The following is a 12,453-nucleotide window of genomic DNA, read 5'->3' as shown; positions in this document are numbered from 1 at the left end:
GATAAGATGAGACCAGGGTCAGCCCTACCACACCATCAGATCGAACAGGTGATCAAATCTCCTCCCCCTCCCTGGATTTAAAAATAAATAAAAAAAATCTGCCTCTAGCTTGCCTCTTGCTGCTGCTGTTTGCCAGCAGGGGGAGGGAGTGGTTGTTGCCAGGGGCAATTGAAATTGTGTACATAAGGACTGATAGAAACAAGCTGGAATTATGAGCGTGACCATTTCTCATTTGCCTAGGACACCAAAAGGTCTTTCCTGGCAATCTGTTGCTCAAAAAGACACTTGTGTCCTGAACTTTGGGGTTTCTTGAGGTTTGGGGAGCTGCAGTCTGGATGAAGCCCATAATTTAGTCAAATCAAGCTTAGGTCAGCAAGGGACAAATCTGTAAAGTAACAAGCACGTTTGGTTCACCTGTTGGCCAGACCTACCTACATGGATGGACAGACCCCGGACAACTAGAAGGTAAGGCTGCTTCAGACTACCATAGTTAGCCCTTGAATTAGGTACCAACCACAGTGCCAAAAATGGGACTCTTTGCATCAGAGTCCTGTAGTAACTACATAGTGATATATGATACACCATACGATGCTCCACCACAAAGAGCACCACTGCTCCATTGTTCATGTAATCCTTTTGGTGCTTAAATAAAAAAAAAAAAAAAAACCTTTACATTTCCCAAAACAGTAAAGCTAGAAATTTAGAATAGTTGCCAGTTTTTTCGCTTTTATTTGATGCATTACACGTGATCTGTGCTATTTACATAGGTGCTTTCAAATATGTGCTACTTTTTCAATAATCATTTTTAATTCTCTTTAGTTTATGTCTTCATAGTGCCGGGTACTCAGATTCTTAGCCTCATTTTCCCTTTCGGTGCATAATAAATCACAAGTTAGTGGACTAGTAGGTAGGACTTCCTTATGGAAGTAAACATGTTTCATGCAAACTCACTCACACAGATACATTAAGAAATAAATATATTAAATACACATAATAAGCAGTTGTGCTACTTCTTCTTGGTGCCATTTTTTTTTAGGCTGCGCCCTAGAATGATATAAAGAATAAAAAAAAAAATATAAAGAATGTTAGTTGAGGGTTTCCAACAATAAAATAAACTACCTGAGCTTCAAAAATATCATTTGACAGATCCAGTGATTTATTATAGCATTAAATCCCAAACACAGGTGACCTAAACTAGCAAGTTCAGCAGTTCAAGATACGTAGATTGAAAAAAAAAAAAAAAAAACAAAAAAAAAAAAAAAAAAAAAAAAACCACACACAGGATTTGCAGCCCGAAGCATACTTTCACATAGCTTACTTTACACGCTAAAATATGTGTATTTCAGAAAAAAGGTACACATCCTATATAGCAAAAGTATGTTTTTATCCAATTTAAGCCAGCTAAACAAAATTTTTTTCACCTTGACCAAGTTTTTTTTTTTTTTTGTTCTTTTCCCAAGCCAATTCATCAATTACCATCATTGTATGAGGGGTTGTATTTGGAACAGTTGTGTCTATGATTTGCACATTAACTACTAACACTGTGGGAGGAGAAAAAATAAATAAAACACACCACTGCAATTCTTGCCTTGTTTTGTGTTTTAAACATTGTGCCATTCACATATGTTTAAGAATATGCACATAAGAAATAGATATGTATAGAATATAGATACTTTTACAATTTGTCAATTTTGTTAATGTAACCATATTGTAGCTTATTTTGTGCATGAGGAGTTTGTTTATACTACTTTTAAATAGATTAGAATACTCTTAAAAAAATGTTTCCTTCTATGTCTAGGGAAAAAAAAAAATAATACAACTTAAGTGACACGTTACTTTTCAGGTTGTGGCAGTCATACGCAAACTGGTACTTTTAGGCAAATTCTGCTACTCATGGTTTTTCCTTTTTAAAAGCCTTTAAGTTCTTTTTCTTAGTTAAACTAGTGATCCTTTGATTCTGTAATGCATTGGTATTCCCAGTATAGCAACGCATTATAAACTCAGTGGTAATTATGCGTTCAATAGTCACAAAACTGGGGCATTTAAAGCGCATAGTTGCCTGGACAATCATTGTCAGCCCGCAAACAGTGAAGTAGTCACTACTAAACACAGCTTTTGCACACACAATATTCTGTGTTCATAGATGTACAGTACAGATGTGTGATTTTGCAGCAAAGTGTTAAGAAGCTTGTTTGTGCAGGAACTTGTGTTGGAATATAACATACTTTAGGGCAGTTTCACAATAGCATGTTGGATCCATGAACCACACTACTGGACTTGGGTCTGCATCATGTATTGCTATGATGCAAGGAATCATCTTCCCTGCATTATATTGTTACGAAGCAAGGAATCCCATCTCCAGCAGTGTGGCGGTCTGACCACAGTACTGTGAAACTGCCCCAAATATGGATTTGTCCGTTAGCCAAAAAAGTGAAACTGCTTCATCAAATTTCAATTAGTATACCTCTGTACACAAGGGATCTGGGTATCTCCCATGCTTCTATTTCTTCCGTATCAGTTCTATTTTGTTTTCTTTTAGAAGACTTGAGCGTTCCTTTCTTTTTTGGAGGCCTGTCTATAAGAAAGAAAAAAAATTTAAAAAATTAAAGCCCAAACAGTTTATCCATGGCCTCCTTTGTTCTAAAATCAAGTTTTCGAGCATAAATATGGTTGGGTAATGTCCGGCTCATTTGCAAAGTCTTCATAGGCTGGCAGTCTTTCCTCCTACCCCATTAGCACTCCTCCCCCACCCACCGCTTTATGTAATCGCACTGCATCAGAGAAGTTTCAACACACATTGGTTGGGAGAGCACTTCACAGCCTGTGAAAGTACAGCACAGGAGGTAGCAAGTGTCAACCCATGCAGCACTATTCATTGCATTTGAAATCTGGTGTAAAACCTGCAGTGAATCCACATTTGATACTTGCAGATTTCAGGCCATAGTCAACAAGATCCCAGGTCATGCATGGGCAGTTTTGCCGATTTAAAAAAAATACAAGTTGTTGATTTCACCTTGTGGACCAAGTTCTGGTCCAGTTAGGAAATTACATACCGAGTGTGTACCACATACATGCCCAAAGCTACAGGAGTTTATCTTGCCCCCACCTTCATAAATCTCCATTATCAGCTTAGACATGCCTTAAGAGTATCAGAAGGTGACACTAATGCTTTCCTATTGCCAAGGACCAGATGGGCAGTTTCACATTTATACAGTCAGCTGCTTGATATACACCTTTCCCCTTTGGATAAATCCTTTATTATGTGGCATAGAGACATCCCAGAGCTTCAATAATTCCATGAAAGGAAGTCCTATGAATGGATTTCTAGTAGTCTTGCACTATGAGTATTTAGCAGATTAACTGGTTTTCCAGAGATTTGTCTACACGTCTTGTAACTTTTAAATTGGAAGCCCCCCCAGAGTGTGCAGTCACACGTCGCGTTAAACGCATGCATTTAAAAAACGCATTGCGATAGCTGAAGAGTGGTTTGCCCGGTTGAACAGCTGTTAACACATGTGTTTACAAAATGCAACCGTAACACATTGTTAATGCATGTGTTAACATCGTGGTTAACGCATGCGCTTGTTAACGCAATGTTAATGCAAGCGTTAAGATTTGCGTTTTGTAAGCACAAGTGTTAGCAGCTGTTTAATTAGGCAAATCAATCTTCAGCTATTCTAATGCTATTTTAAACACATGCGGTAAACAACTTGTGACCGTACCCCGAAAATACCTTCATCCCAGTGGATTTGCATGTTTAATGCGGATTTGCCAATGTATAATATGAGCTATGAATCTAGAGGCACACCGGCCCACTTAACACCGACTTAATATAATACCAAGTTACCTTGTTCTTTGATTTTGGCTGGATCTTGTAGATAATATGTAGGTTCGGAGAATTTGGGTTTAGCACCTCTTCCAACCCAGTACTCTTCAACAGTTGCCCCAGAGGTTTTCTTTTGTGATTTTCCTGATTGAAGCAGAAATATTTAAACTATACAAAACATTTAAATATAAAAATCTGTTTGGTAGAGATTTACACATGGAATTTTGAAGGGATTTTCAGTTTTTAGCACTTCATTTTACCATATTACAGACATAACATCCCCTATCCACCATATGATTAACAGGACAGTCATTGAATGTCAGATGCAAGGAAATTGGGGCAACTATTCCTTTAGCCTACAAGTTCAAGCAAGGAGTCATCTAATGCATACAGGTACTACAGATCTACGATTGACAGCACTAACATGGATACAGGAATTTAGAGGGGAGCATTTTATATTTCAGTCTTATTGCCTTAACGGATTTGCAGCTTGGAGTGTTCTTGCAGAACTTTGCTTGCACTTGCTTTATACAAACCAAAAAGGTTTCAGTCAGGTGATGAAAAAGTGGTTTACGAATATTTTTCCTCCAAATCAGCAGTCTTTATGAACCGAGCTGTGAAGGGGAAGACCAAATGCAGAGACTCTTCATTAATTAACTTACCACCCATTGGCTTTTGCAGAGACTTCTTCTGGTCAGTCACCTCTTTGAACCCCCTCTCAGGTTTTTCATAGTCGATATAATCTCCCTGTTTCAGTCGATGCATCTGCCCTGAAGAGTCGTTTGCTCCTTTTTTCTTTACCCTCAGCTTTTCTCGGACAGGAAACCCAACAAGCTGGGCGGGAAATACACCTTTTGGAGGCTTCCATAAAATTCTCTTCTGAGCAATCTGTTTAAAGTAGTTGCCTTTACAGAGCTCTAGCTGCTCATGTGGCAAGCGTTCCTGATAGTAATATTCTTCATCATCATCGCTTTGATCATAATCTGGAAAGTTCTCTTCTTCTAACACCCAATATTCTTCAGAATCTTCAGGTTCAGACAAGGATTGACTCTTCCGTGGCTTCTTTTTTACGGAATATAGCTTCCTTTTGCTTAAATCTCTTACAGGTACACTAATTTTGCGATTTCTGCGCGAAACATCTCTAACCTTTAATCCAGAAGAGCCACAGCTCTTCTCATATTGACTGCTAGCATTCTTCAGTTGCACATCATCCTCTTTTAAAGAGCCACTGCTTTGAATTCTTTCCCTTTCAGCGCTCTCTGCATGTTTTCGGAAAGCATACAAACCTTTCCTAAGCATATAATCTGGAACAAAATAAGAAACAGAGGCATTATCCATTGATGAGCTTTCATCCCTGGACGAGAGCTCTTCAGACGTTATACTTAGTATGCTTGGTCGCTTTTGTTTTCTATGAGACATATACAAGTCATAATCATAATTGGTTTCTAGATTATCAAAACAAGCCAGCCATGCTGGTGAAGGAATAAACTTCTGTACAGAATCTTCTGCCCACACACTGGTATTTGTTACTTTGACATCACCATTGTATAAGGACTGGTTGGAAATTAGTTTCTCAGGACCTATTAACTTTTCTTCATTGGCAGTTTCTTCAGAAGCATCATTTCCCTCAGACTTTTCATGGTCATCAACTTGCTGATCATAAACTGGGCATACCACTTCAACCTGTCCCACCAAAACAGGTTGTGGTTCACACTCTAGAGAGGGCTGTACTTTTACATTGTGTTTGGTCTGTTTACTTGACTCCCTGGATTGTGAGAGGATGGTCTGAGTTTCAGTTTCTTGTACAGCATCAAGGCTTAGGAATTTAGGAGAAGTAGACGGCTTACTCTCCTCTTTGTTTGAGAAACACACACTTTGTACAGCAATGTCTTCTTCTGCACGAGGGCTATACAGTACACCCTCACAAAATAGATCACGCTGAACAACATTTTCTGGTATGTCTTTAACAACTGCCACATCATATATTGGAATGGTTTCTTTATAAGACTTCCACATCTGTATGGCAGCAGGAGAACCACTTCCATACTCTATTCTTACCTCCTCCTTTTCATAAGCATAACTTCCTGGAGGCATGTTGCGGTACTGCGATGGATTGCAAGAATTTTTGTGAAATTCCCTTTCCGACAGTATAGGAGCTGGTGACATGTTCATTTCAACAGTCTCCAAGTTATTTTCAGTCTCGGTGCTAATACCAGAAGAATGGGATACCAAGTTTCCTGCATCACAGTCTTTACCATTTGTAACCTGGTGCTTTTTGGCTACATATTCTGGTTGTCTTGGATCCGTTTGAGTTTCTTTAGTTTCCGTTTTTCTTCCTGGACTGCTGTAATGCCTAAATCGTGTGGCATGGTAAAACATAGGGGAGGGTGGATGAGGATTAAAATGAGGTCTTCTACTCATTCTCATGTTCATTTGATGCTGGGGAACATAAAACCCAGGGTACTCATGGAGTGCAACAGAGTAGTAGGGAAAATAAGGGTTCCCTCCTCTAAAGCCTGGAAGAGAAGGAAAAAAAAAAAAATGTAACTTATAGTACAAAAATAGAGGTTTGGCATTCACATAAAGCTGGTAAGTATAGGTGACAAATCTAAAAAAAAAAAAAAAAATCTACCATACAAAGTCATTTTGTGGACTTTAACCCCTTAACGACCAGGCCCTTTTTGTTTTTTGCATTTCAATCTACTCGAACTTTAAAAATCTACTTCTAAAGAGCTGTGTGAGGGTTTGTTTTCTGCGTAACAAATTGCACTTCATAACGCCAGTATTTAATATTCAATACCCTGTACTGGAAAGTGGGAAAAAAATTGCAAATGGAGTGAAATTTGTGAAGAGACGCTTTTACGGATTTCGCTGTGCACCCCAACTGACATATCCTATATTCTTTGGGGTCGTTACAATTGCAGGGATAGTAAATTTATATAGATTTTATAAAATGGAAAAAGGCTGTAGGGTTTTCATGTGTAGTGGACTAGTAAATGACTAAACCCATAAAGATTTTTCATCCAGTATTAGCCCCTGTGCTAATGTGCACAAGACAGTCTTACACCCCTTCACATCTCGTTTTTTGGATATGTTTAGCATATACGCCAGGAAAGCTCACAATGTATATACTTGTCATATCTATAGACATAATGGCAAGTGGAGGCATCCTTTTAACCTCCATCTGCACAGTAGAAGTCACATCTGGCAGAAAACACTGGATGGTGTGAGCATACAATTTGATACACCAAAGTATGCGTATTGATGGGCCTAGAATCCACCCAACATATCCTTACAGAGGGCAAAAATTACATGTGAAGATCTTTACAGCAGGCATTAAAGGTACTTCTGATGCACCGCTTTTCTACGTCAGTGTCTCAGAAGATGATTGCAGGACATTGAGTCCTACAAGTGCTGGTGTCTGGCTGTGTCATCACAGCCCAGACCCTTCACTAACACCCAGGATCGGGAAAACTCAGATCCTGGGTGTGTCCCCCATGGATCCTTCCTGCAGCAGCCCCAAGGTCCAGGGTGTGCCTCGACACTGCCAAGTCCTCATTACGCCGGGTTCTCCTTCCTGGCAGTACCCGGCTGTAATCAAGCATGCTCAGTTACTTATATTATGCACTGTAATACAAGTGTGAGGGCTTGAACAATTCTGGAAACAGGTCAGGAAAAAAAAAAAAAATTGTTTTATAATAAAAGATAAGTCTCCCAGTCACCACAGTAACATAAAACCCCAAATAAAGTATATAAAACCAAGTGATTTTCTCCAATATTGGTTTTGCTCAGTACAATTGATCAAAAATACAAAAAAAAAAAAATATATATATCACCATAATCTTAGGGAACAAGAGAATTCAGATACAATATTTTTATGTAATGGCAAAATTGATTTTGTTTGTCTACCTTGAAACTGTTAAAATCTTGTGAATAAGCTATAGACTCATAAAAATGAATTCTATACAGCATCTCATACCGCAAATAAACCCTCATATGTTCGCATTACCAAAAAAGTTATCACCTGCACAGGTATACATAAGGTATAGGTACACTTGGGAGAAAATGGCAGCCCCCGGGATGCCAGCGGAGGATCAGAGCCCTCCCCCTGGTAAGCGATTGGTGTTCAAATTTGGTGCACCAGACCCTTGCACTTAAGGGTTAATGCCCGCGATTGGAGGAAACTCCAATCGCGGGTACTAGAGACAGGTGCCAGCTGGCACCCCATGCTTCTGGTATTGGCTCCGTTCAGGAGCCGGTGCCAGAAGCATGATGTAATAATACTGCAAAATGCGGGAACGCACCTCCCGCCATGCAGTATTATTACGGCAAATGTCGGGAAAGAGGTTAAATTTTACAACATGAAGTACAATGTGTCACGAGAAAACAGTCTGAAAATCACCATGATATGTTAAAGTGTTCTGAAGTTATAACCAATTATCAAGACTCAATCAAGAATCTAAAAATAGAAACTGGTCATTAAGCTGAAAACAAGCATTGGTGATAAGGGGTTTAATGCCATACAAAAAAAGGCAGTGTATATTTGTTAGTAATCTTACCTGGTCCAGGGATGCAATATGGGTTGTACAGCTGGCTCAGATACCAAGGATTTGGGAAAGGTAGTTGTGCTGTTGGCTGTGCATAAAAGAAGGGCCTCTGTTGGGTCGTAGGATACTGCCCATTTTCTGTAGGAGGTGCTGCAGTGTTCATTTTTTTAACTAGAAAACAATAAAAGGTCACATTGTTAACTATTGTAATTCTGTATTAGCTGGCTTTTACAAGTGGAGGAAAATCCATACACCCAATCAAGTAAAACATCTTTTTTTTTATTGAAAAGTATATCAAAATAGCAATTCACATACAGACAACCCCTAGGGACTTTAGCCTTAGGCTACAAAAGCAGTTGTAACAGTTATCAATGGTGTCTGTAATAAAGCTTTATTTCCAATTCTGGCTCTTATAACAATCTAACATTTCTAAAATCCAATTGTCACAGGGACTAAAAAGTTGGCTGGAGCTACAATTATAAAATATACAGTTCCGACTTCCATACAAATTCAGGTGTGTAAATTCATACAAGTTTTTTATTAACTATTGTAAATCTTCCCGTGTTTGTTTACACAGCTGTGAGCAACCAAAACGCAACCAAAGCACAACGTGTGAACGCACCCTAAATGTCATCGGTTGCCATGACAGCCTCGGTCTTCATCAGACCTGGGGCTGCATGGTTTCTGCAATTTTGTTACAATGAGCCAGTGGCTCATTGTAACGTATACTGTGCAGAAATGCCATGTACTGTAATACAGTAGTATTGCAGTATTTGGTAGGAACAATCAGTCCATCTAGGGTTAATCTAGAGTAGGGGGTCAGGAACCTTTTTGGCTGAGAGCCATGAACACTACATTTTTTAAAATGTAATTCTGTGAGAGCCATACAATATGCACATGCCTTCCAGTAGATAGGTAGTCACATCATATAACCCCCCTCTCCCCAGTAGATAGGTAGGCCCATCACATGCCCCGAGGCATACTCACCTACCTGCTCTCCCTTCAGTGGCTTCTCATCACTCCCACGCTCTTCTCTATGACCCAGGCAGCATTGCCTAAGGAGTGGATGCTGCTCTACTCTATGACACAGGCACTGTCACCAAAGCAACAGTGCGGTGATGGCACCTTGGTCACACAAAGGAAGCAGGCAGTGGTAACATCCCGGCCTGCATCCAGTGATCATCGCTGTGTGTCTTAGATATACTGGCGATCGATATTAATCAATGATTTGTCTGAGAGCCAGTTGCTACCATTAAAAGAGCCACATGTGGCTCCCGAGCCGTAGGTTCCCTACCCCTGATCTAGAGGGTCTAACAGTATTTTAAAACTTTTTTTTTTTTTTTACAAAAAAGTTCAAATCTCCCCCTTTCCCTAGAACTGATATAAAACGTAACAAACAGTAAAAACCACAGACACAATAGGTATCGCTGCATCCCAAAATGCTGGACCTATCAAAATCTAAAAACGGGTATGTCCGGCGGTGAACGACATAATTGGAAATAGCGCCCAAAACGCGGCTTTTACACCATTTTACATCAGATTAAAAAAATAAATAAAAAAAACAAAAAGTGACCAAAATGTCGCACAAACCTCATAATGGCAGCAATGAAAACTGTGGCTCATTTTGCAAAAATTGACACCGAACACAGCTCCGTACACCAAAGTATGAAAAAGTCATGGGCGCAAGAAGATGGCGAAAATGTTTCTCTTTTTCGTACACAATAGGTTTAACTTTTATAAATGTGTCAAAACGTGGCCAGAGGGGGCTCTGGGAAGATCCCAGACCAAAGAAGGAATACCGTGTACAAATTTTCTGTTTGTGTATGGAAGTTATACCTGTTTGTTTTAAGATCTGCAAGTCAGATACCCAGCAGATGGATCTTTTGTGTTATATGTAACTAATGGTCTGCGAGCCGTATCTATGTATAGTGAATGTTTGTATAAAATACAAAAAAAAAAAAAAAAAAAAAAAAAAAAAAAGAAGTGTCAAAACGCAATAAAACCTGTATAAATTTGGTATCACCGTGATCGTGACATTTGGAGCGCACGGTGAAAGTTGTGAAAACTGAGCTGACGAAAACATGACGCAAACTTGATTTTTTTTTCATATTTGGATATTTTATTTTTACAGCTTCCCAGTACATGGCATGGAATAATCAACCATGTGACGAAGAAGTCAAATTTGTTACACACAAAACAACACGGAAGAAAAAGTTATGGGCAAGAAATTGGCTTAACAAACAAAAAAACAAAAAAAAACCCTGCGTCCCTAAGGGTGAAGACACACATGGCGTTTTTGGGCTGTTTTTGGGCCTTTTTACTAAGTGCGTTTTCAGATCGTTAAAAAACGCATCCGTTTTTTAAAAACGCATGCGTTTTTTGAAAACGCATGCGTTTTTGTCAGTTTTTCATTGCGCAATTCCGAAAAAACGGACAAAAACTCATGCGTTTCCAAAAAACGCATGCGTTTTTAAAAAACGGATGCATTTTTTAACTATCTGAAAACGCACTTAGTAAAAACGGCCCAAAAACGCCATGTGTGTCTTCACCCCAAGGGTGAAGACGTGGCGTTTTTAGGCAGTTTTTGGGCCGTTTTTTACCAAGTGAGTTTTCAGATCATAAAAAACGCATCAGTTTTTCTAAAGCGCATGCGTTTGTCGTTTTTTTTTTTTATTGCGCAAATTCGGACAACTGGACAAAAACGCATGAGCTTTCAAAAAACGCACAAGTTTTTAAAAACGGATGCGTTTTTTAACTATCTGAAAACGCACTAAAAATGGCCTAAAAACACCACATGTGTCTTCACCCTAAGGGGTTAATAACTCATCTGGGACCGCTCAATGACTTTAGACGTCAGCAGGCGCTCCCAGACGAGTTATTGAAGTTGCAGGTCCCGAGTCGCTGAAGTTTTCTACTTCTCCTGCGATAGCAGGACCGAGTGTCTGTTTACAACCGCTTACCCCCCAGGGGTCTTATGACCTCGTGGGGGCCATATGAAGTAAAAACCACAAAATAATAAATATTCACAAACATTGACATAATTAAAAATCCCCCTCTACACTACAAAAAACAGTGCCATAGTCGCCCTGTTTGCCCAAGGCTATACATATTATACATCAAAACAACCGGAACTAAATAGGGAATTTATTAATAATGTTAATTTTAAACCCCAGACTTTTCCCCACTTAACCCCAAATAAAAGGTTTCTTTTAAAACAGTGTTAAAAAAAATTACTACCTTTTTAACTAGCTCTATGCGTCTCAAAAAAAAAAAAAAAAAAAAGGAGGAGGAGTTCTTTGCGTTTGTAGGCAGCCCTTGATAACATAAAAGTAAAGCCATTACTGAGGGGCACTTTTCAGCTGGTTTCTTTACAAATTAAGTAGAATTTCTTAATAAAGTACAGAATTTAGAAAAAAAAGTCACAACCACATTCACACAAATGTTCAGGCCACATTCACACAGCAATTTTGTTCATTTTAAAAAGCGCACATAAAAACACAAAAGGTAAAACATTTTATAAAAGCTTGAGTTTTCACCAAAATGCAAGCATTTTTCCATAATGCACTTTAAAAGCAATGTAGACACAAAAACCCCTCAGATACCACACATGAAGGCGGCCTGAGACTACAGGATTAAGATGTGGTCACATTTACAGCTTTCATTCCATTTAGAAGCAAATGGGGACAAACAATAAGGATTATGTACTTTTACATCTCATGCATTCTCAGCAGGTGACAGGAATATAAAAATAATAACTACAAAATAAAATTCCACCATAACTTCTGTTTATCAGACTCCACTAAATAACTTTCTACCAACAAATGTGTATAAAATACGGAAACTGCTGTATAACCATCATAATGTGGACCACTACACATTAGCGTTTCTCATCAAAAACCTTACCTGGCTACATTCAAAAGCACAACTAACTTTCCACCACTTCCTCAGCACCTGATACACATTTATAAATTATCCCGCTCTTCCTGAAGACCAATTAGTTGACAAATGAGGATAATGGACTAGAAGTTCAGCCTGCTTAGGCCGCGGTCACACGTACCGCTAGACGTCCGTTCATAACAC

The 12,453-nt window shown here is 39.0% G+C and overlaps 1 protein-coding gene across 1 annotated transcript; it reads right to left on the bottom strand.

The window, feature by feature from the left end:
• Positions 1-706: 706 nt before the first annotated feature.
• LOC140133268 (uncharacterized) lies at positions 707-12,349 on the bottom strand. The gene is made up of 6 exons (XM_072153252.1): positions 12,277-12,349; positions 8,386-8,544; positions 4,489-6,342; positions 3,848-3,970; positions 2,465-2,575; positions 707-1,044 (listed from the first exon to the last, which is right to left on the bottom strand). Exons 2-6 carry the CDS (start codon positions 8,534-8,536, stop codon positions 1,007-1,009), a joined length of 2,277 nt encoding a protein of 758 aa, XP_072009353.1. The 5' UTR covers positions 8,537-8,544; positions 12,277-12,349; the 3' UTR covers positions 707-1,006.
• Between the last annotated feature and the right edge of the window lie 104 nt (positions 12,350-12,453).

Source organism: Engystomops pustulosus, chromosome 5, assembly GCF_040894005.1.
Source record: "Engystomops pustulosus chromosome 5, aEngPut4.maternal, whole genome shotgun sequence".
Lineage (NCBI taxonomy): Eukaryota > Metazoa > Chordata > Amphibia > Anura > Leptodactylidae > Engystomops > Engystomops pustulosus.
Note: the sequence above shows the minus strand (reverse complement) of the source record. Positions and strands in the feature narration are given on the sequence as shown.